This window comes from Pogona vitticeps, chromosome 2 (genome assembly GCF_051106095.1).
Source record: "Pogona vitticeps strain Pit_001003342236 chromosome 2, PviZW2.1, whole genome shotgun sequence".
Classification (NCBI taxonomy): domain Eukaryota; kingdom Metazoa; phylum Chordata; class Lepidosauria; order Squamata; family Agamidae; genus Pogona; species Pogona vitticeps.
Genome location: NC_135784.1, coordinates 135,328,892 through 135,350,425, shown reverse-complemented (window position 1 = coordinate 135,350,425; position 21,534 = coordinate 135,328,892). Strand labels below are relative to the sequence as shown.

The following is a 21,534-nucleotide window of genomic DNA, read 5'->3' as shown; positions in this document are numbered from 1 at the left end:
TTGTTTCTTCTCGGGGGCTACAGGGAAGATGCCTGATCTTCTCCCCTGCACAGTAATGTTTGAACTGAGCTCCTTCCTGCCTTTGTAGTAGTAGTGTTCTTGGAGGTAATTTGAACAGAGTGGGGTTCATGCATCCAAATCTTGGTGAAACGTTGCAACCGTTAGTTGCTAAAACCAACTTGCTGACCAGCTTTACTTGATTGTGGACCTGTACAAAGTTTATTATGCTATGGGGAGCTGTTTGCTCTCTACATGTTTTGGAATACAGCTCCCATGATTCCTTGCTAGCAAAAATGCTTACCACCTAATGTCTTGGTTCCCTTTCTTTTCTAGTCAGGGCTGGGGAATCTATGACAATTCAGATATCTCTCAATTTCCGACATCTCACCACTGGCCAGACTGGTTGGGCCTGATGGGAATTGGAGTCCACATCTGGAGGACACAGGTTTCCCACCTCTGCTTTAAACATTATTTAATATATTCTATATATTGCAACAGAAGTATTCTTTTTGGGCAAGCTATTTGCTTTCATATAAAATTTTGGGTTAACAGTGTATTTCTTTTAGCAACATACAATTTTTGTTTGTTTGTTTGTTCAGTCGTTTAGTCGTGTCCGACTCTTCGTGACCCCATGGACCAGAGCACGCCAGGCCCTCCTATCCTCCACCGCCTCCCGGAGTTGTGTCAGATTCATGTTGGTTGCTTCGATGACACTGTCCAACCATCTCATCCTCGGTCGTCCCCTTCTCCTCTTGCCTTCACACTTTCCCAACATCAAAGTCTTTTCCAAGGAGTCTTCTCTTCTCATGAGATGGCCAAAGTACTGGAGCCTCAGCTTCAGGATCTGTCCTTCCAATGAGCACTCGGGGTTGATTTCCTTTAGAATTGATAGCTTTGTTCTCTTTGCAGTCCAGGGAACTCTCAAGAGTCTCCTCCAGCACCACAATTCAAAGGCATCAATTCTTCAGCGGTCAGCTTTCTTTATGGTCCAGCTCTCACTTCCATACAACACTACAGGAAAAACCATAGCTTTGACTATTCGGACTTTTGTTGGCAAGGTGATGTCTCTGCTTTTTAAGATGCTGTCAAGGTTTGTCATTGCTTTCCTCCCAAGAAGCAGGCATCTTTTAATTTCGGGGCTGCTGTCTCCATCTGCAGTGATCATGGAGCCCAAGAAAGTAAAATCTGTCACTGCCTCCATATCTTCCCCTTCTATTTCCCAGGAGGTGATGGGACGAGTGGCCATTATCTTAGTTTTTTCGATGTTGAGTTTCAGGCCGTTTTTTGCACTCTCGTCTTTCACCCTCATTACAAGGTTCTTTAGTTCCTCCTCACTTTCCGCCATCAGAGTGGTATCATCTGCATATCGGAGGTTGTTGATATTTCTTCCTGCAATCTTAATTCCAGTTTGGGATTCCTCCAGTCCAGCCTTCCGCATGATGTATTCTGCATATAAGTTAAATAAGCAGGGTGACAGTATACAGCCTTGTCGTACTCCTTTCCCAATTTTGAACCAATCCATTGTTCCATATCCAGTTCTAACTGTTGCTTCCTGTCCCACATATAGGTTTCTAAGGAGATGGATAAGGTGGTCAGGCACGCCCATTTCTTTTAGGACTTGCCATAGTTTGCTGTGGTCCACACAGTCAAAGGCTTTTGCATAGTCAATGAAGCAGAAGTAGATGTTTTTCTGGAACTCTCTGGCTTTCTCCATAATCCAGCGCATGTTGGCAATTTGGTCTCGAGTTCCTCTGCCCCTTCGGAATCCCGCTTGTACTTCTGGGAGTTCTCGGTCCACATACTGCTGAAGCCTACCTTGGAGGATTTTGAGCATAACCTTGCTGGCGTGTGAGATGAGTGCAATTGTCTGGTAGTTGGAGCATTCTTTGGCACTGCCCTTCTTTGGTATTGGGATGTAGACTGATCTTTTCCAGTCCTCTGGCCACTGTTGAGTTTTCCAAACGTGTTGGCATATTGAATGTAGCACCTTAACAGCATCATCCTTTAAGATTTTAAATAGTTCAACTGGAATGCCATCACCTCCACTGGCCTTGTTGTTAGCCACGCTTTCTAAGGCCCACTTGACCTCACTCTCCAGGATGTCTGGCTCTAGGTCAGCAACTATATTGTCTGGGTTGTCCGGGATATTCAAAACTTTCTGATATAATTCCTCTGTGTATTCTTGCCACCTCTTCTTGATGTCTTCTGCTTCTGTGAGGTCCCTTCCATTTTTGTCTTTTATCATGTCCATCTTTGCACAAAATTTTCCTCTAATATCTCCAGTTTTCCTGAACAGATCTCTGGTTTTTCCTTTTCTGTTATTTTCCTCTATTACTTTGCATTGTTCATTTAAGAAGGCCCTCTTGTCTCTCCTTGCTATTCTTTGGAAGTCTGCATTCAATTTTCTGTAACTTTCCCTATCTCCCCTGCATTTTGTTTCCCTTCTCTTTTCTGCTATTTGTAAGGCCTCGTTGGACAGCCACTTTGCTTTCTTGCATTTCCTTTTCTTTGGGATGGTTTTTGTTGCTGCCTCCTGTACAATGTTATGAGCCTCTATCCAAAGTTCTTCAGGCACTCTGTCCACCAAATCTAGTTCCTTAAATCTGTTCTTCACTTCTACTGTGTATTCGTAAGGGATTTGGTTTAGATTATACCTGAGTGGACCAGTGGTTTTTCCTACTCTCTTCAGTTTAAGCTTGAATTTTGCTATGAGAAGCTGATGATCAGAGCCACAATCAGCTCCAGGTCTTGTTTTTGCTGACTGTATAGAGCTTCTCCATCTTTGGCTGCAGAGAATATAGTCAATCTGATTTCGATGTTGCCCATCTGGTGATTTCCATGTGTAGAGTCACCTCTTGTGTTGTTGGAATATATATATATATATATTGTATGTTGCTGCAAATGTCGGTGAGCGAACTGGTCTCGTACCACTGTGATTTATCAGGATTTTCCTTCTCTCCTCCTCCAGTTCCCCTCCAAGTGCCACCCAGATCACAGCCATCCTCGCCCATTCCTCGCAGGAACTTCTGTACCTGGGCACTGAGAGTGGCAGCATCTTTGTCATGGAGCTCCCATCCTTCCGAGTGCTAGAAGACCGGACCATCAGTCCAGAGGTTGTGCTGCAAAGGTAAGCAGTGGACGGCAGTGTCCAAAGACACTGGAGTTACATGAATTAGCAAGGATTTTTGGGTGTTGTGCCATGCGCATAAAGTAAAACGAGGTTGTGTAGAACAGTGGTTCTTAATCTTTGTTACTCGGATGCTTTTGAACTGCAACTCCCAGAAACCCCAGTCAGGACAGCTGGTGGTGAAGGCTTCTGGGGGTTGCAGTCCAAAACTCCTGAGTAACCCAAGGTTAAGAACCAATGGTGTAGAAGACAGAATGGGACCTAAGGTTTGGGTAGTGTGGGCAGCATATAAGTTAAATAAAGTAAATAAATAACTCTTCCAGCCTGTTGGCCACAGATGGCCGATGTAGAAGGCTGGCCCTCCCAATGTTCTTGGACTGCAAGCCCCACTGGCCATGCTGGCTGGGGCTTCTGGGAATCACATAATGTCCTACTTTTCTCTACCCTTGTTATATAGACTCCTGTGGAATACTCACTTTGTGTATGTGTGAGAGGGGAGCACCTTCCTTGATGGCCACCAAGGCTGTCGTACCCTTTGTGGAGTAGCAGTGGTAGAGAAGGCAGCAGGGTTGGGCCACTAGCTGGGATCTATGACACTTAGAGGTCCAGAGACTGGAAACATCACTCTTTTTTGATTAAAGCTCCTAAAATCACCCGCAGCTTCCATGGTTGGTGGCAGTGCCGGCTTGGAGGGATTCTGGGAGTTGAGTCCAAAAAAGGTAACTTTTCCAAGCTCTGAGAGCCCAGAGCTATATTTGTATCTCACTACAGACGGTACTTCCTTCACAAAATGTTTCCTTCCGTAATTTAATCGACCTTTGGTCCCTCATAATGATGTCATATCGCTCTGAGGTGCTTCTTTGCATTTCCTTGCAGGGTGCCTGAGGATTATCGAAACAGGCGATCACTCGAATTGGTGGAAGCCTTGCGGGAGCACCCCCGGAATCCCAACCAAATCTTAATTGGATACAGCAGGGGCCTCATTGTTCTCTGGGACTTGATAAATAACAAAGCGACACACCATTTCCTTGGCAATCAGGTACTCGCATCTTCTGGATTAGAGCTAGGATGTCCCTTCCTCATGGGATATTAAGCAGGCAGAGAGAGAATTCTGTAGAGAAAAGATCAGGGAAGCCTAGAAGGGTTCCCTTACCTGTGTGTTAAATGCATCCTTACAGAAGTCCCAACACCATTTTTTTTAAGCTTGAAAGAAGAAGGATACTTGAAGTTGAGGTTTATAGTCGTAGAAGGGGAACTCTGTAGTTTGTTGTTAAGGAGGGAAAATCTGTAGGCCTGTTAAGGAAAGAGAGAATTCAGCCCAGGGATGCAAAGTAGAGTAGAGCTGTTTGGATTCCTGGGGATACAAATATATATATCGGCACCACAAATGCTATGGAGATCCAGCCCTTGCCCCCCCCCAAAAAACCCTGGCTGGTTCACTTGGCACACAGTGCATGCGGCTGTCCATGTTTTTGCACCAATTGTGGAAACAGCCCAGCTGGCACTTCCCTGCCTCCTTCCATTACCAACCACTCAACAGCTGAGCGAGGAGTCTCTTCGTCCTGCCTCCTCGCTTGAGTGGTCAGCTGTGCAGGGAGGTGGGGAAGAGCTGGCCAGGCTGCTTCTGCGATTTGCACAACGATGCAGGCAATGACTGCACATGGCAGCCAACAGTGAGTAGACCAGCTGTTTTGGGGGGAGGGGCTGGATCTCCGCAGTTCCTGTGGTGCTGATATTCATATTCATATCCCCCGAGGATATGACTATGAGTAGCCCAACTCTAAACGTAAAGGCAACCGCTTGAGCTTCTGATACTTCCAACAGAAGCTTTTGGGTTTTGTATTTCTTCCCACACCACCAAGGTGGGGGGGGGGGGAACCCAAGCAGACAAATAACACTCAGCCTGATACATTTGTATTCTGTTCTTATTGCTCTTTCAGAATCCCAGCTCTTGACTGGAATTCTGAACAGTTCAATCTTGTGTTTCCTTAATACATGTATTATGGGTGGAGCTTGGAAAATTTCCTTTTCTGGACTTCATTTCCCAAGCACACATACACTCCAGGCAGTATGTCCAGCAATCTCGCTGGCTGACAGATCCTGAGCGCTGTAATTTAGAACAGAAGCATCAATATTTACTTCCAAAGAAGTGGCCAAGTTTGTTTCTGTAAACATCTCAGACAAGAGACAAAACAAAACAGTAGCAATAATTTTTTTAAAAAATGAAAATAAAGAAAGAAGACAAAAATATTGTGGCACCTTAAAGACTAACTTTTATGCAAGATACTTTAAGGTTCCAGGTAAAATAAATCAGATAAATAAAAGAATGCTTTAAAAAATGAAACATTTTGTTCATAGTGTTCTTTATGAGATTTTTCTTCTGAGTGAACCCAGTTTCTTCTTTGAGTACCTTGAGCTTTGTTTTTTCTATTTTTCCGTAGCAGCTAGAAAACCTTTTCTGGCAGAGGAATGGCCGTCAAATCATCAGCTGCCATAATGATGGAAGTTACTCCCAGTGGACTGTTTCGAGTGACGATAGACAGCCAGAGCCCCTGGAAAGCAAAGTGCCTTATGGTCAGTATGGCGGGCTGCTGGGAATGTAAGTCTTTGGTCTTTAACTTGACATGTATTCAGAGTACATCAACGCAATCCTTGGAACCATCAAGCTCTTATGGAGGCCCAACAGCAGTTCAGAGATCGTAAGTACTTGCCTAAGATGCACAATAAAGAGAAATTGCTGAGTATCTGAATGGCCACCCTACGTGACTATATGTTATGTGTGGTTCTTGGAGTCTTAATACATTCAGTTGGAATAGTTCCCTGAAAAGGTTACATTTACTTGCTGCTTAAAGTCTAGCCAAAAAGAAGTACCGTATTTTTTGCACCATAAGACGCACTTTTTTCCCACAAAACAGGGGAGTGGAAAGTCTGTGCGTCTTATGGAGCGAAGAAAACAGATGATATTTTCCTGTTTTCTTCTCCTAAAAAATTGGTGCGTCTTATGGAAAGGTGCGTCTTATGGAGCGAAAAATATGGTAATGGTTTTCCAGACTTTACAATTGCAGTAGTTGGCTTTCTACTGGAAATCTGCTACAGGTATTAATTAGTCTGTGAATGGTCTTGATGTTTATTGCAGCACTCTTGCTCATGAAGTGTTGTTGGAATATGGGCACAGGTCCCTAGTGGCACCTTAAGATAGGAGTTCATTTACATATAATAATCATGAGCCATCAAGACAATTCCAACTTTTCTAGGTAGAGAATCCTCAGACATAGTTTGCCATTCCCTTATTCTGGGGGGCGCCTTGGGACTGTGCAGTTTGCCCCCAAGGCCACACAAGGCTGGCTCTACTTGCAGGGGTCGCAGTGGGGAATTGAACATCTGACTCCACAGCCAGATAGCTTGGTAGTATTCCTTGCGGTGTCTGTATAATTAGTGTGCTGGGATCATTGGATATGCCAGTTATGTTAGCGCTTCTCATAGATGGAAGGATTAGAGCGATAGGGGTTTTTGTTTTTGTTTTTGTTATCTTGGGTTTATTTATTAAAACTGGAATACCTTGTGTGCATTTGCCACTAAAACAAGTGTTTAATACATATATACTTTTTTTTGCAAATCTGCTTTTCTAGGTCCTTTCCCTTGCAAAGCTATCTCCAAAATCTACTGGCATACAACAAAGAATGGGTAGGTACTTCAGCAGATAAGGCAGTGCTGCTCCTCCATAGATCTTTTGGAAACAGGGCTGCTGCTTGTTAGGAGTCTGCAGCCAACTGAGGAGATCTCACCTGAGACTCCTCCTTGGTTTATAATTTGAGCTCATTCATGTGGTTGCTTAATAAATGCTGCTGACACTAGAATTGCTAGGATTCTTGGGCCATCATCCAGTGTTGCTGCTGTAATTCCCAACTGTATTTCCTTATTAACTACCCAGTGCCACCTCACAAAAACCATCAGAGATTATGGTTCTCATTACTTTATTGTTGTCTCTAGCCTGGGATTAATTAAGCCACCAGCCATTGACATTGTTTACTGAACAGTGCTTCCTGGGAGGGGAACTGAATATCAACAGGGGTCTTAATGGTTGTTGCCATGGTGTGAAATGTCACATCATCAACTACTTGTGCCCAGGAAAAAAAAATCAGTCTCTGTTTTGGAGCCATATGTAGCTAGATGCTGCGGATTGCTGCCTTGTCGTGGCGAAGGGGCTTGAGTAGCTCAGGGAAGCTGTGGGCTATGCTGTGCAGGGCCACCCAAGACGGACAGGTCATAGTGGAGAGTTCTGACTAAACGCAATCCACCTGGAATAGGAACTGGCAATTCCACTCCAGTATCTTTGCCAAGAAAACCCCATGATCAGAAACAAAAGGCTAAAAGATATGACGCTGGAAGATGGGACCCTCAGGTCGGAAGGCATCCAACATGTTACTGAGGAAGAGCGGAGGACAAGTACAAGTAGCTCCAGAGCTAATGAAGTGGTTGGGCCAAAGCCGAAAGGATGATTAGCTGTGGATATGCCTGGAAGTGAAAGGAAAGTCCGATGCTGCAAAGAAAAATACTGCATAGGAACCTGGAATGTAAGATCTATTAACCTTGGGAAGCTGGATATAGTTAAACAGGAGATGGCAAGAATAAACATTGACATCCTGGGCGTCAGTGAACTAAAATGGACAGGAATGGGCGAATTCAATTCAGATGATTATCATATCTACTATTGTGGGCAAGAATCCCGCAGAAGGAATGGGGTAGCCCTTATAGTCAACAAAAGAGTGGGAAAAGCTGTAATGGGATATAATCTCAAAAATGATAGAATGATGTCAATACGAATCCAAGGCAGACCTTTCAATTTCACAGTAATCCAAGTTTATGCACCAACCACCAATGCTGAGGAGACTGAAATTGAACAATTCTATGAAGATTTACAACACCTTCTAGAACTGACACCAAAGAAAGATGTTCTTCTCATTCTAGGGGACTGGAATGCTAAAGTAGGGAGCCAAGAGATAAAAGGAACAACAGGGAAGTTTGGCCTTGGAGTTCAGAACGAAGCAGGACAAAGGCTAATAGAGTTTTGTCAAGAGAATAAGCTGGTCATCACAAACACTCTTTTCCAACAACAGAAGAGGCGACTCTACACATGGAAATCACCAGATGGGCAATACCGAAATCAGATTGATTATATTCTCTGCATCCAAAGATAGAGAAGTTTTATACAGTCAGCAAAAACAAGACCTGGAGCTGATTGTGGCTCTGATCATCAGCTTCTCATAGCTGAAGAATTGATGCTTTTGAATTGTGGTGTTGGAGGAGGCTCCCGAGAGTCCCCTGGACTGCAAGGAGAACAAACCTATCAATTCTAAAGGAAATCAACCCTGAGTGCTCCCTGGAAGGACAGATCCTGAAGCTGAGGCTCCAATAATTTGGCCATCTCATGAGAAGAGAAGACTCCTTGGAAAAGACATTGATGTTAGGAAAGTGTGACGGCAAGAGGAGAAGGGGACGACAGAGGACGAGATGGTTGGACAGGGTCACCGAAGCGACCAACATGAATTTGACCCAACTCTGGGAGGCAGTGGAAGATAGGATAGCCTGGCATGTTCTGCTTCATGGGGTCACGAAGAGCCGGACACGACTTAATGACTAAACAGCGACGATAGCTAGATAAATATTAGCCATGCAGTCCCACTCTCATGTCTGAAGAAGTGAGAGTTGATGTCAGTCCTCGAGGCTACAGTCCCTGGCTTCCTTGCAGCATGATTTAGAATTTGTCCATGAAAGCTCACATTAAAATACAGTGGTGCCTCGCTTAACAATTTTAATTGCTTCCAAAAAAATCATCGCTATGGGACAACATCACTAAGTGAAACGCGGTTTCCCATTGAAATGCATTGAAAACCGGATAATCCGTTCCAATGGAAACGGATTGCCGTCCTTAAGCGAAAATCGTCATAGGAAACATCGCTAAGCGAAACGTGGTTCCCCCATTGAAATTCATTGAAACCTATTCAATGCATCTCAATGGGGGGGGGGAATTACAACAAATTTAAAAAGAGTCAGAACAAAGGCAAATTAGTTTAACAAAGGGTTTATTAAGTGCACTTATGATTTCAAGCATTCTAAACATTTTTAAACATATAAAAAACAGCCAACATGAGGCTGTCAAAACCATCGTTAAGCGAAACAGGGGGACCCAAACTGTCATCACTATGCGAAGCATGGCCCCAAACATTGCTATGCGAAAATCGCCCATAGGGAACATCGTTAAATGGAGCGCAAGATTGCTCCAAAAAAGCCATCGCTAAGCGTATTCGTCGTTAAACGAAGCGCTCGTTAAGCGAGGCACCACTGTATAGCAGTTAGTCTTCAAGGTGCCACAACTCTTTCTTCTTTATTTTTGTTTTGTTTTTGCCTGACACACTTGGAATTGCATAATCTCTTTGGATCTGTTCAGAAATACTGCTGTCAGCATTGCTATTTGTAGAATGTACAATCTTGCTTTTTGCCAGAACATTTCTCCCAAGTGGTTTACAAAGAATTCATGTAAATTTCACATTAGAACTAAACACCAGTAAGAAGCAGCAAATGCAGTTTAGAGCCTTTTAAAAGCATAAGAGAATTGGATGGAATTCTGCAGGCACCTAAAAGAAAATGCAGATGGTGCTCTTTGGTAAGCCATGCCCTCCCAAACAAGGCCTTAACCCTCTCTCTTCCTCCAGTGACCCATCTGTTTTAAGTTTTGAGAGTAGGAGGTGGCACTTAAGAGAAAGCTCTTGGATGGTGTTAACTGATGGGCAGGGCGAAAAGGTTGCAGAGGTCTTGATCTGCAGTCAGATAGTGCTTTAATATGCCGTGCTGTACATTTATGCTTGTGTTTGGGCTAGAGAAATCCACAGATTTAATTTCAGCAATTCAGAGGTGGAGCTTGGCCAGTAAATTGTTCATTATCAAAAGAGAATTTTTTTTGTCTATATATGTTTGCTTGTTCTTTCAAGGCTTCCTTACATTATATTTCAAGGAGGGATGCCACGGGCAAGTTATGGTGATCGACATAGCATTTCAGTCATTTATGGTAATCAGCAGACTGCCTTTGACTTCACATCACGGGTAATCGACTTCTTTGTCATTGTCAATGAAGATTCATTTGCCGGTATGTATACGTAGAATAATGTGGTATCTCCAGTCAGCTGTGTTAACTGTGGGGTACAAATTTCAGACGTAGCCACTTAGTTAAATTGCCAAAATGTGTAGATTATTAATGCCCAACGGAATACCTATTTCCATATTAGTGAATTTTTGCAAACAGGTCCATCAAGCAGAATTTTGTATACAGGGTAATCGGCAATTGGGGGTTAAAGGTACAAAATGTTGTCATAGATATATGGAGAAGCTGAGCAGCAATTGTTAAGCTGTGAAAATTAGAATGTAAAGCCTTCCACAGACACAGGGCTCTGCTTTTTGGCACTAGGATCTCCATATAAACTTGTATCAATAGTGTTGCCCTTAGTTCTTGTCTTGAACATTTAAATGTTATAGGCCACTGGCTGCTAATCTAAGAGAAATCAGTCTTGCTGCCTTGTAGGGCAAGTGTTAGCTCTTGTTAAAACAGACTTAGAGGTGAAGGGGCAAGAATATCCATTCTGTAGATACAAAGTCACAAGCAGGCTCATGTATTTGCAAACTGGCAAGCTCTTAATTTTTATTTTTAAAAGGCAGCTCCCTGAACTTTTCTTTCTCTCTCTCCTCTTTTTCTCTCTAATGTCTTCATGTGTTGCCAGCAAGAAAAGCAGTAAACTGTGTGCTTCACTCTGGTACACAGGAGGGGGGGGGGAGGGATGAGTATTTGTCAGCAAAGAACAACTGTCCCATGTGATTTTCCTCAGAGCCCACTGACAACAGGATGGCAAACTCCCCGAAAGTCTGAAGTTCTACTGATTTGTCTTCGTTGATCCACTGTTGGCACTGGCTGTGCTTATAACACTGCAGACAGGAAATGTAGAAGGAAGCTGTAGCTGTTGCATACTTAGTCCAGGAAGTTGTTCAGTAGTCATCTGAGGTTTCTGTGGCAAGTTAGCTCCCTTGTAATTGTGACTGCTTAAGCTGAGCGGGCATCTGTCTCTGCTCACCTCACATGCTCCTATGTTCAATCAGTAGAATGGGAGAGTGGGTCACTCATTGTGTATTAAATCCACTTATGCTAATGAGTAGTGCTTATGTAATTGCACCTCTGGTGCTAGGAATCATCCATTTATTTGAATGTGTCTGCTCTGATCATTAGGGGTGGCTAATTAAAAATACATTGTATAATAGGGGCAAATGTCCAAATAATTTGTCTTTTATGAATATGATGGATTTTCACCCTCTTCTCTAAACAATACTTCCATTTTTCCAATTTTGTATTCAGATAAGTTTCAAGGCAAAAGTAGTACATTTTTTCATGTGAATACCAGTCCTAACTGGACTGTTTTTCTACCCTGTTACCAATCTACCCTGTTACCAATACTATTAGAATTGACCCATACAGACTGCCCTGTTTGGTATATTCTGAATAACATTTGTAATCTGCTTTGCTCAGCAATGACTAATTGCAAGTTTCAATTTACAAAGCACGCTGTGTTTGAAATTTTGTAACGTGTATGTATGTGTCCCAGCACAGGTGGACTATAACTTCAAAGAAGAAACTGATTTTTCCCACCCTACCCATGTAGTGTTTCATAGGAAACAAAAGCCAACAAAGGCCAACATATATAAACAATATCCACATGGGCGACTCTTGATTATTCTGTGTTGTGCCCCTATAATTTGTACCTGTTATTAGGCACAACAGCAGTTTGGAATAAATTCTAGTTCTAGAGGAATTTCATTGGCACTGAGTTCCTTAGAATCTTTGTTTTGAAAGAACATGGCATTAATTGTTTTTGCAAAGGTGGAAAATTCACTTAATTAATAGAAGATTACAGCCCAGTCCTATGCCTGTTAGTTCAAAAGTACATTCATTTTCAATGTAACTTACTTCTAGACTAGGATATACAGCTCCACACAATTAATCTCTTTTTCATATGATTTATTTAAGTAATTAAATAATTTGGTTAATTGTGTATGTGAATATAACACTCATGTTCAAGCCAAAAAATTGAAAATGTTGCTTTTCTGCCCACTGTTTTCTTTGTGTGCGTAATTCTTAAAATGGAGGCATTTCATCCTGAGTATGAGATGAAGGGAAATCTCTCTTTTATAAATATTGGTATTAAAAATATATGTAGTCTCCCATTAATTGCTCCAAATTTTCTGTAAGTAAACAAACAACAACCTACAGGATGAACAACTTTGGGCATCCTGAGGGGAGAAGATTCTTAACCCCCACCTCATGCCTCAGGCTGCAGAAATGTTGAAAAAATGGTAAGAATTGTGTTTCAAAAACAAAACTAGAAGTGCCTGAGGAGCTGGTTTTGTTTTTTGATCATTGGGTTTCTTAGGAATTAGACCAGTCACCACTAAGCAAAAAAAATATAAAAAATCACTGCCTCCCCCCCCCCTTCCAGGACTCTAAAAAAGGAGGATTTTGTCTTTTTTTAAAAAGAACTTTTTAAAAAAGTGTTTAATTTGATGAATTGATTGCATGCTTGATTGCACTGGGGGCATGAAGGGCTGCGGAACTGCAGGCTGGCTGGCAGGCTATACAGTATGTGGCCTCTAGGGTTATGCTCTTCCCGCTCCACTGTAAACCCTGTAGCGCTGTTCTGTCTTACTTTTCATAACTTATGCCGTTTTAAAATTAAAATATTGTGAAATGGTGGCACGCAAAGTTTAGAGGAGGCTTTAAAAGAAGAGCCTTTTGGAGATCTCAGAGACTACAAAAAAGTACACAAAATTGGATGCAGGGCTTTATCTTAGCTTAAAAGCTTTTAGGGGCCTTAATTAATTTATTTCCCCAAAGCAGCCATGCATGCCTTTACTATGTTCAGTTTATAATGGTATCCACTGTCCATTTAACAGGTGATTCAGTAACATTTCTGAAAGCAAAGGAGAGCACGGCCGAGGAGCTGCAGAAGTAGCTTTCAAGCTTTAATGAAATTCTTCTGCTTGTCAGCCAGACCAACTGTTCTCAGAATCTGCAACATTTTAAGCAGCTTAGTTTGCTGGATTGACCTAAGTTCCTAGAAATGGTCTAACATTGAACTATCTGGGTCACTGCTGAGTAGGCACAGTGCATTCTGCCCTAGGCATGCTAAAAAAACAGTCTATGAAAGACCCACCCACCACCCTATCCACCACTTTTTCTATTTATACCAAATAAATAACGTTCCTGAATCTCTTGAGATCATTTAATGCCAATGCAATGTAATGACCTTTATTTCCTACAGATGAACCCGATAAGCATTTATTAATTGCAGAGTTGGTTTTACACCACCAGTCCTTGAATCAAAGATCAATCAAAACTTGTAGTATACTTCAGATAATTTTTTTAAAGAAAGGGATTTATGAACAAGTTATTTGGATGGCTCTCAATAGGTTAAAATTATAAGCAGACAACAAAAAAAGCAGAATATTGTAATGTAAAAGCAGCAGCGGTAAAAATGAATCCAATCCACCATAAAAGCAATCCACAGACATTTAAAATGCCTGAGAAAATTAAATAAAAGGGTCTTTGCCTGTGCCAGACATCAAACAAGGCCCCAGGCAAGCCTCCCTGAACAGAGAGCACTGCACAGTTGGGGTGCCGCTACCAAGCAGACCTTTTCCTCTTTAGCTTCCACTGCACCTCAGATGATGTGGCTAGCAAAAGAAAAAAGGATAAAAAAAGGAAAGATAGTTGTTTTGAAGAACTTTGTGTTTCCTCAATGACATGTTGAAGCAAGTGGTCCTTCAGGAATCCTATTCCTGAACTTTGGCGAACTTTAAACATGAAAACAAATGCTTTCTAGCGAGCCCAGAAACAAATGGCACCCAGTATTTTTAATGCCCTGTCTTGGTCAAATGTCATACAGGTTATATCTTGGCTTGAGTATGGAATTGCTGAACTCTGTCACCTGGTACTGACTGACTCAGCCAGGTGTGACGCTTATTCCACATGAACAACATGCCATGGCATTCCCTCACCTGCTGGTGTATCATGACTAGAGATGGGGGTATTCGTATTCGTATCTGAATATTCCCCCTCAGGTGCAGATAACAAGGATCCAGCCCCCTGGGGCCAGACTGACCACTCACAAATTTTGTCACTGCCACGAGCTCCACAAAGCCTTCCTATCTCTCTGTTGCTCTCAATGGATTAGCCGTTCTGCGACCTGGCAGAAAGGCTCATCATCCCACATTCTGCCAGGAGTGGCTAATCAGCAGCGGTGGAATAGTGAGTGGTCCATCTGGCCCCAGGGGACCGGATCCTTGTTATCTGCACCTGTGGGGGAATACTCGCATATGAATACCCCCATCTCTAATCATGACCTCCAGCTAAATCCATACCTAGATATTGATGAAAGTACTTCATTCTTTTTCCTCAGCTTCACCATCTGCTCTTCCCACAATGAAATAAATATTTGCTTTTCTTCCTGTAGAGTTTGATGATCCATCCGCAATGGTGGTGTTAGCAGAGGAAGAGCTGGTAGTAATTGACTTGGTGTCTCCAGGCTGGCCCTCCATACAGCCTCCTTATCTTGCATCTCTCCACTGCTCAGCCATCACGTGTTCCCATCATGTCTCCAACATCCCTCTGAAACTCTGGGAAAGAATAATCAGTGCCGGTAGCAAACAGAACTCTCAGTTCTCTAAAATGGTATGATTCTCATATGTTGGTAAACCTGACGTGACTTTGAAGTGAATCTATAATGTTACTCCCCCTTCTCTCCAAATTAATACTGGATTTTGAACTTTTCTCTCGGACTAAATTATAGAAGGTATTCCTGGCTGCTAAAGAAAGAGGGAGCAAAGAATAAGAGGAGTTGGGTTTTTTTAGCACCAAAATCTTGAGTTCCGCCCTAAGACCTTGGAAGTAGATAAGCCTCTGTTATAGAATCTGCTTGACTATGACAGTGTAGGAAAGGAAAATAAAACAATCCTTTTATAAGGTGAAGTAAGAAGGCTGCTATGAGACCTGTGCAAATAACGCTCATGCATTGTGAAAGATAATGCTTTTGCTAGTGTTGAGGTAGCGTGGAATGGGAAAACCTGTCCTCTTTTTTTTCCCTGAAGTCTTGAATAACAAAGTGATCAAGGAAGAGTTTACTGTGTAGAAGCAGAGGTTGAGTGGAATTGTCCTGAGACATTTCCACACCTACGCCCATGCCTTCTCCTCTGCCCCTTTCCCGCCAGTTTGTTTGCATTCACATTTCTGTTCCGTTCCAAGTAGTGTGTGAATCTGAATCCTATATCATGTCACTGCAACAAAACTTGCCTGGCTATATTGTAATGCTGTTTGTATCATCAGTTACAGAATTTAGGCATTTCATTTGAGCAGGTATAGGTAACAGCTATAGCTCAGTGGTCAAATGACTTGCATTTCAAAGGCCCTGATCCCTGCCATCTCCAGGAGGAAGAGGGAAGAACCTCTGTCTGAAACCCTGGAGGAGGGTCACATAACCTGCCCCTTTAGGAAGATAGGAAGACTGCATGGGCCAGCTCTGTCTCCCTCCTCCCCTGTGGCACAAATGCTTCCTTTCCATGCACAGTTTTGCATGGTAAAGGACAATAATTGTGTGCCATCAAGTTAATTCTGACTTATGGTGACCCTTTCAAGGTTTCCCAGGTAGAGAGTACTCAGAAATGGTTTACTATTCCTTTCTTTGGGGAGGGGGTGCTCTGGGGCTGTTCAGCTTGCCCAAGATTGCACAGTCTGGTTCTCCTGGCAGGAGGCACAGTGCGGGGAATTGAATTCACAAATTCTGGCTCTGCAGCCAAGTGCCTAAACCAATGAGCTATCCAGCCAGCTTTTTTACATGGTGCAGGGAAGCAGCCTATTCACATATTGAGGAGCATGTAGGGGAAGGGGACTTGCAACAGGCCACAATCCCTCCTCGGGTGGAAGAGCTCTATGTACATACATCAGTACATATATAGAGTGCACTGTAGGATATGAATTCCAGCTCTCCCCAGTGGCAGCATGGGGTGTGGGTGCATGCATGCTATTTCAGGGGAAGCTACCCTCCCTGGCCCCACAACTGCTCTCCCACTGCCTTTCAAATTAAGGAGGAATGTTTTGTGTCAGCTCTGCTTGTCACTGTAAACCATATGGAGCTAGAGAGGCTGATTGTCTAAGTTTGTTTAAGGCATTTTACCCAGGTTCCTTATAGAGCTTGAAAAGCCAGCCTAGCTGTTGCTATAGTTAAAAATAATAACAATAACTTTTCCAAGCCTGGGATTCCAGACTCCTAGTTTGCAACAGATTCTGGCTCTGCAGGCGATGTCTAACTTCAGATTACCAAATGGGGCTTGATTTTCTCCATGATTTTCTACTGGGAAGTGAGTCTTAAGGGTAACTGAAGCTGGGAGTATTTTCTAACGTGACCAGTTCACAGTAAATAGTGGCATAGCTGCAAAATGCTGAGACAGAGTTAGGGCTTGTAAATATTCTGCACTTTTTGCAGCAGCTGCTGCTTACAGAGAAAATTTAGGTTAATGGATTCCCTGCAACCTTATATTAAACCTTAGCAAAAAGAAGTTGGCTAGTAAGCCCTTAAGAACTGATGTCTAATCTTAATCCAAACAAAGACTAATCTGGGTTGATTTGGTCTTTAATACTTTCCTGCTTCCTGCTGCCTATCCCGTTTTTTTGTTGCTTATGTACTTAAACTGAAACTATATGTAAAGTTGTATGTTTCTGTCAAAATATTTGTTTTTCCTAGCCATGGCCGATCAATGGAGGCATCAACAGTGCTCCAGATCCTCCTCAGCGGGACTTGCTACTTACAGGGTAGGTGTAATGAGATACAGATCCGCCCTTGACTTACTGTTGTGGAGGTCCTGACTCTGCAGACACTTAACAGGATGCCTCATATGTCATTTGTTGAGATGTGTGGGAAGGAGGGTGCTGTTAAGCTCATTTCCTGCTTGCGCACTTCCCATTAGCTTCTGATTGGCCACTGACTGGCTGCTGTGGAAACAAAATGCTGTAGTAGGTAAAGGTAAAGGTTCCCCTTGACAATTTTTGTCCAGTTGTGTTCGACTCTAGGGGGTGGTGCTCATCCCCGTTTCCAAGCCATAGAGCCAGCGTTTTGTCCGAAGACAATCTTCCGTGGTCACATGGCCAGTGCGACTTAGACACGGAACGCTGTTTACCTTCCCACCGAGGTGGTCCCTATTTATCTACTTGCATTTGCATGCTTTCGAACCACTAGGTTGGCGGGAGCTGGGACAAGCGACGGGAGCTCACTCCGTCGCGTGGATTCGACCTTACGACTGCTTGGTCTTCTGACCCTGCAGCACAGGCTTCTGCGGTTTAGCCCGCAGCGCCACCACGTCCCTCTGTAGTGGGTAACCCTGTATTTAGTCTTATTGAGCTGGACTCTTGCATTCTTATGTAGCACATCTGCTCAGTCAGTCTAGGATGGCTGGTCAATATAGAAGGGGAGCCCACATTTGTGCAACGAATGTGATGATCATTTCTACCATGGGCCAGTTGTTGTTTGAAGCTTTACTGATAGCCAGTTCTTGTGAAAATGCCAAATTTTAAAATGAAATTGGTATTGCTGTGTTTCTTTTTCTTTTTCTTTTTAAGCCAACATATTTTTAAGTATTCTCTCAAATGAATAGGATGTGATGCTCCCTTGGTCTCGTTTGTATGCTGATTAGACCTTTGTTGGTGCTTTTTCACCTGGACTTCAAATGAAAATAATCTCAACTGGGCTTGCAAGATTTGCAGAGGGATCCCTGCCACATCAGGGTCCAAAGATTTTGCCAGCTCTGCTAAAGAGTTCACAGAGCTCCCAGAATCCCATGGACAGTGTATCGGGGGGATTCTGGGAACTGTTGTTGAAAATCAAGCTCTTTGAGAGGAGGATATGTATCACTGATATGTTCTGTCTATGTTACCATCCCAGCACTTCAAAGTGGTTGGAGGTTTTAAAGGAATGCCATTTTTATACAAATCGTACCAGTATACTCAGTCCAAATTCATTCCAACTGCTCATATCCACGTGTATCCTCGTATACTATTCACCATGTTGGTCAATATAAGGAAAGTCCTTTATAGATTTTGTTAAAATTAACAAAAAAAACCTCTCTCTAAGCAGATCATGTTTTCAGATTATGATGACGAGAGTTCAGTATCCTTTATGTGGAAAGCAGGCACTGATAATAAATTGATCTGCCTGCCTCTTTCATTCTTTTCCCCACCAGACATGAGGATGGTACGGTGCGATTCTGGAATGCTTCTGGCATTTGTCTGAACCTCATGTACAAACTCAGCACGGTGAAGGTGTTCCTTACAGATGCAGATCCCAATGACAATATGAACCAGATGGGGGAGGATGAATGGCCACCGCTGCGCAAGGTAAAGTAGCCAGAGATAGGTTTAGGCCTTCTGAACTCACGGCTTGCTCCTCCATACCGAATAGTTTTCGGGAAGCTGCTTTTTCGCAGCTGTCCCCATTCTTCTATATTCATGTGCTCTCTCTTTCTTATCACCCCTCCTTCCAGGTTGGTTCTTTTGACCCTTACAGCGATGACCCCAGGCTTGGGATTCAGAAGATCTTCCTGTGCAAATATAGTGGCTACTTAGCTGTAGCAGGAACAGCAGGACAGGTAATTGAAATACATAAAAACGACCTGTTGTGTATGCAGCCTTTACTCAGAGGGAGACCAGACTGCATCAATGCAACTGCACCCCAGAGATCATCCGTTTGCTGAGGGTGTGGTTGCATGTTGACATCTGGGTTTGCGTTGGATTTAGCACACTTGAAATCAATTTTAAAATGTCTGTTTACACACTTAGTGCACATATTTTTTGGCTGGGGAGTGGGATGTTGTTTTTTTAATTAGTTTTTTTAACAGTCCCTTTAAGAGCTTGTTTATTTTAACTTGATTATGAGCCCAATTTATTTTGAATTCTTTTTCCATGTGTCTGTAGGGTTTGTCAAGTATTAGATTGGATGCCAGGATCACAGGTTTCCAGGCAGCAGGGTAACCGTGCAGTCCTGATCTGTTATATATTTTTCTATCTGTAACAGTGATCTAGCACTATCCCAGTTTGCAAATAAATAATATTAAATATTAAACAAATATTAAAACATAACAAGGGACCCAGAAAATTTACTTTTAATGCCTTCTGGCCTGCCTGCTGTTTCTCTTTTCTTCCAGGGAAATGGAGTGACTAGGCCAGCTGGCTTCTGGCAGAGGAAGGGGGGGAGAGTAAGCGGGGGGAAGAAGGGTAATATTGCAGTCTGATCTGTTACATCTGTAACACTGATCTAGTGCTATCCTCTTTTAAAAAATATTAAAATATATATATTTTTAAGTAGAAGAACATGGCTTTTATCCCTGCCACCCATGTCACATCAATATGAGGAGTCAGGTGGCAGTGGCAAGTGGCTATGAGAGGCAGCCACCATAAGAATGGGTGGGCACAGGACCAAAACCTCAAAAGCAGTCCCGGACGATGTACCGGAGTGTCTCCCTGTACATACGGCAGCTCGGGGTTTTATTTTAGGTTTAGGTTTTTAGGGTGGACATTTCACTCAGTGAATGCATGGATTCAGGAGGGTAAAACACAGGAAGGTGAAGCCCTCATGGTGCCAATTTTAAAATGATTTTTAAAAACTTATGTAGCCTCCTCAACTGATACTGGACATCTTATACCTGGGTTAAAAGTTGCCCCAAGAGAACACACACACACTCACCCAAAAAACATATACTGTATTTTTCTGTCTAAGACACCCCATGTATAAGATGCTCCCCCCCCCACTTTTCTAACCCCCAAAATGTTTTTTCACAGGAAAGTGCTTTCCCCCCTCCACTTTCTTCGCAAAAAGTGGAGGGGGAAAGCAGGAATCAAAGTGCTTTGATCCCTCCTCCTTACTTCCGTGTATAAGACGACCCTCAATTTTTAATCAAATATTTTAGACAAAAGTATCGTCCTATACATGGAAAAATACGGTAAGTACCACATGACTTTAAACTGATTTTGAAAACCTAGCTCCAGCTCCTGATTTATTTCAATAGTATAACTGCACCCATAGCATATTTTATATCTCAAAAGGAAGGGACACGAGATATATTTTGCACAAATTATAGACCTGCACTCTTGACTCCATGCAAGGAATCTCAAAGGAATTTATCGAATATGCTTTCTCTCGTTGGTTGTGTGCTGTCAAGTCAGAACTGATTTATAGTGATTGTAATAGGGCTTTCAAGATTAAGTGAGGTATTGAAGGAGTGGTTTTACCAGTTCCACTCACCCAATGAGTTTCTGTGGCCAAGTGGGGATCCAGACCCTGTTCTCCAGAATCCTAGTCCATAACACTACCCATTGGACCATACTGTGTGTGTGTCCAGTGTCCTTCTAAACCTAAATTATTTTGGTGGCAAGAATATGCACTCGGCATGGAAATTCACTGGGGGACAGCAATAAGAAAGCACTGTTTGGACATCTCACACACCTCAGAAAACCTGTTTGGGTTGCTGTAAGTGAAACTCATAGGACATGAGAGGAAAGAGATAAAGTGCAAAACTGTTCCATAAAGCTTTTGTAGTTAAGGCTGAGAAGTAGAAGTGTGTAGACATGATGCTAGTTTTGTAATTCTGAGATTTCAGTGCATTCCTGAATGAACGTTTGACCCACTCCACACTCTCCATCCAGGTACTTGTCATGGAACTCAATGACGAAGAAGCTGATCAGGTGATTGACCATACAGAAGCCGATCTTCTCCAGGACCAGGAAGGCTATAAGTGGAAGGGCCATGAAAGGCTGAAAACTAGAGATGGGCCCGTTAGGTTTGAGCCTGGCTTCCAGCCGTTTATCTTGGTCCAGTGTCAGCCTCCAGCGGTCGTCACATCCCTGGCCCTTCACTCAGAGTGGAAACTGGTGGCCTTTGGTACAAGCCATGGCTTTGGTCTCTTTGACCACCAGCAGAAGAGATTGGTCTTGGTCAAGTAAGTGATTTATGCGGGAATGGTTTGTTGGGGGTCGGGGGGGAGGGGAGAACAACATGAAAATTATTCCCAACTCTCAAAGCACAGGGTTTAACACGAAAACCATGCATATAACTTTAAGGTATTTCATTAATAGGCTCTAACTAGAATGTACACAAATATTTAACCAGAAATACTTAGATAAAAATCTCAGCTTAGAAAATAAATGGCTTAGACAAGCCATTGTTTTGCTTTGGTTGTATACATTTATAAATGGGAAAGTGGGGCCCCTTAGGATGTGGATGAACTGATTGGACCATTTGGGTCAGGTTGACTCCAAACAGAGTTGGGTA

General features: G+C 42.8%; 1 protein-coding gene across 7 annotated transcripts in view; it reads left to right on the top strand.

Moving 5' to 3' along the window:
• The window catches only part of LLGL2 (LLGL scribble cell polarity complex component 2), a 74,727-nt gene that overhangs the window by 39,319 nt on the left and 13,874 nt on the right, over window positions 1-21,534 (top strand). For 5 of the 7 annotated variants that reach the window (XM_078386035.1, XM_078386029.1, XM_078386031.1 and 2 more), the window contains 10 exons: window positions 2,969-3,127; window positions 4,004-4,166; window positions 5,569-5,701; window positions 6,757-6,811; window positions 10,117-10,271; window positions 14,677-14,894; window positions 16,960-17,027; window positions 18,452-18,605; window positions 18,752-18,856; window positions 20,910-21,202. In XM_078386035.1, the coding sequence (XP_078242161.1) occupies window positions 2,969-3,127; window positions 4,004-4,166; window positions 5,569-5,701; window positions 6,757-6,811; window positions 10,117-10,271; window positions 14,677-14,894; window positions 16,960-17,027; window positions 18,452-18,605; window positions 18,752-18,856; window positions 20,910-21,202 (1,503 nt within the window). The remainder of the gene's footprint in view (window positions 1-2,968; window positions 3,128-4,003; window positions 4,167-5,568; window positions 5,702-6,756; window positions 6,812-10,116; window positions 10,272-14,676; window positions 14,895-16,959; window positions 17,028-18,451; window positions 18,606-18,751; window positions 18,857-20,909; window positions 21,203-21,534) is intronic. The other 2 variants (XM_078386034.1, XM_078386033.1) reach the window with 1 other exon arrangement.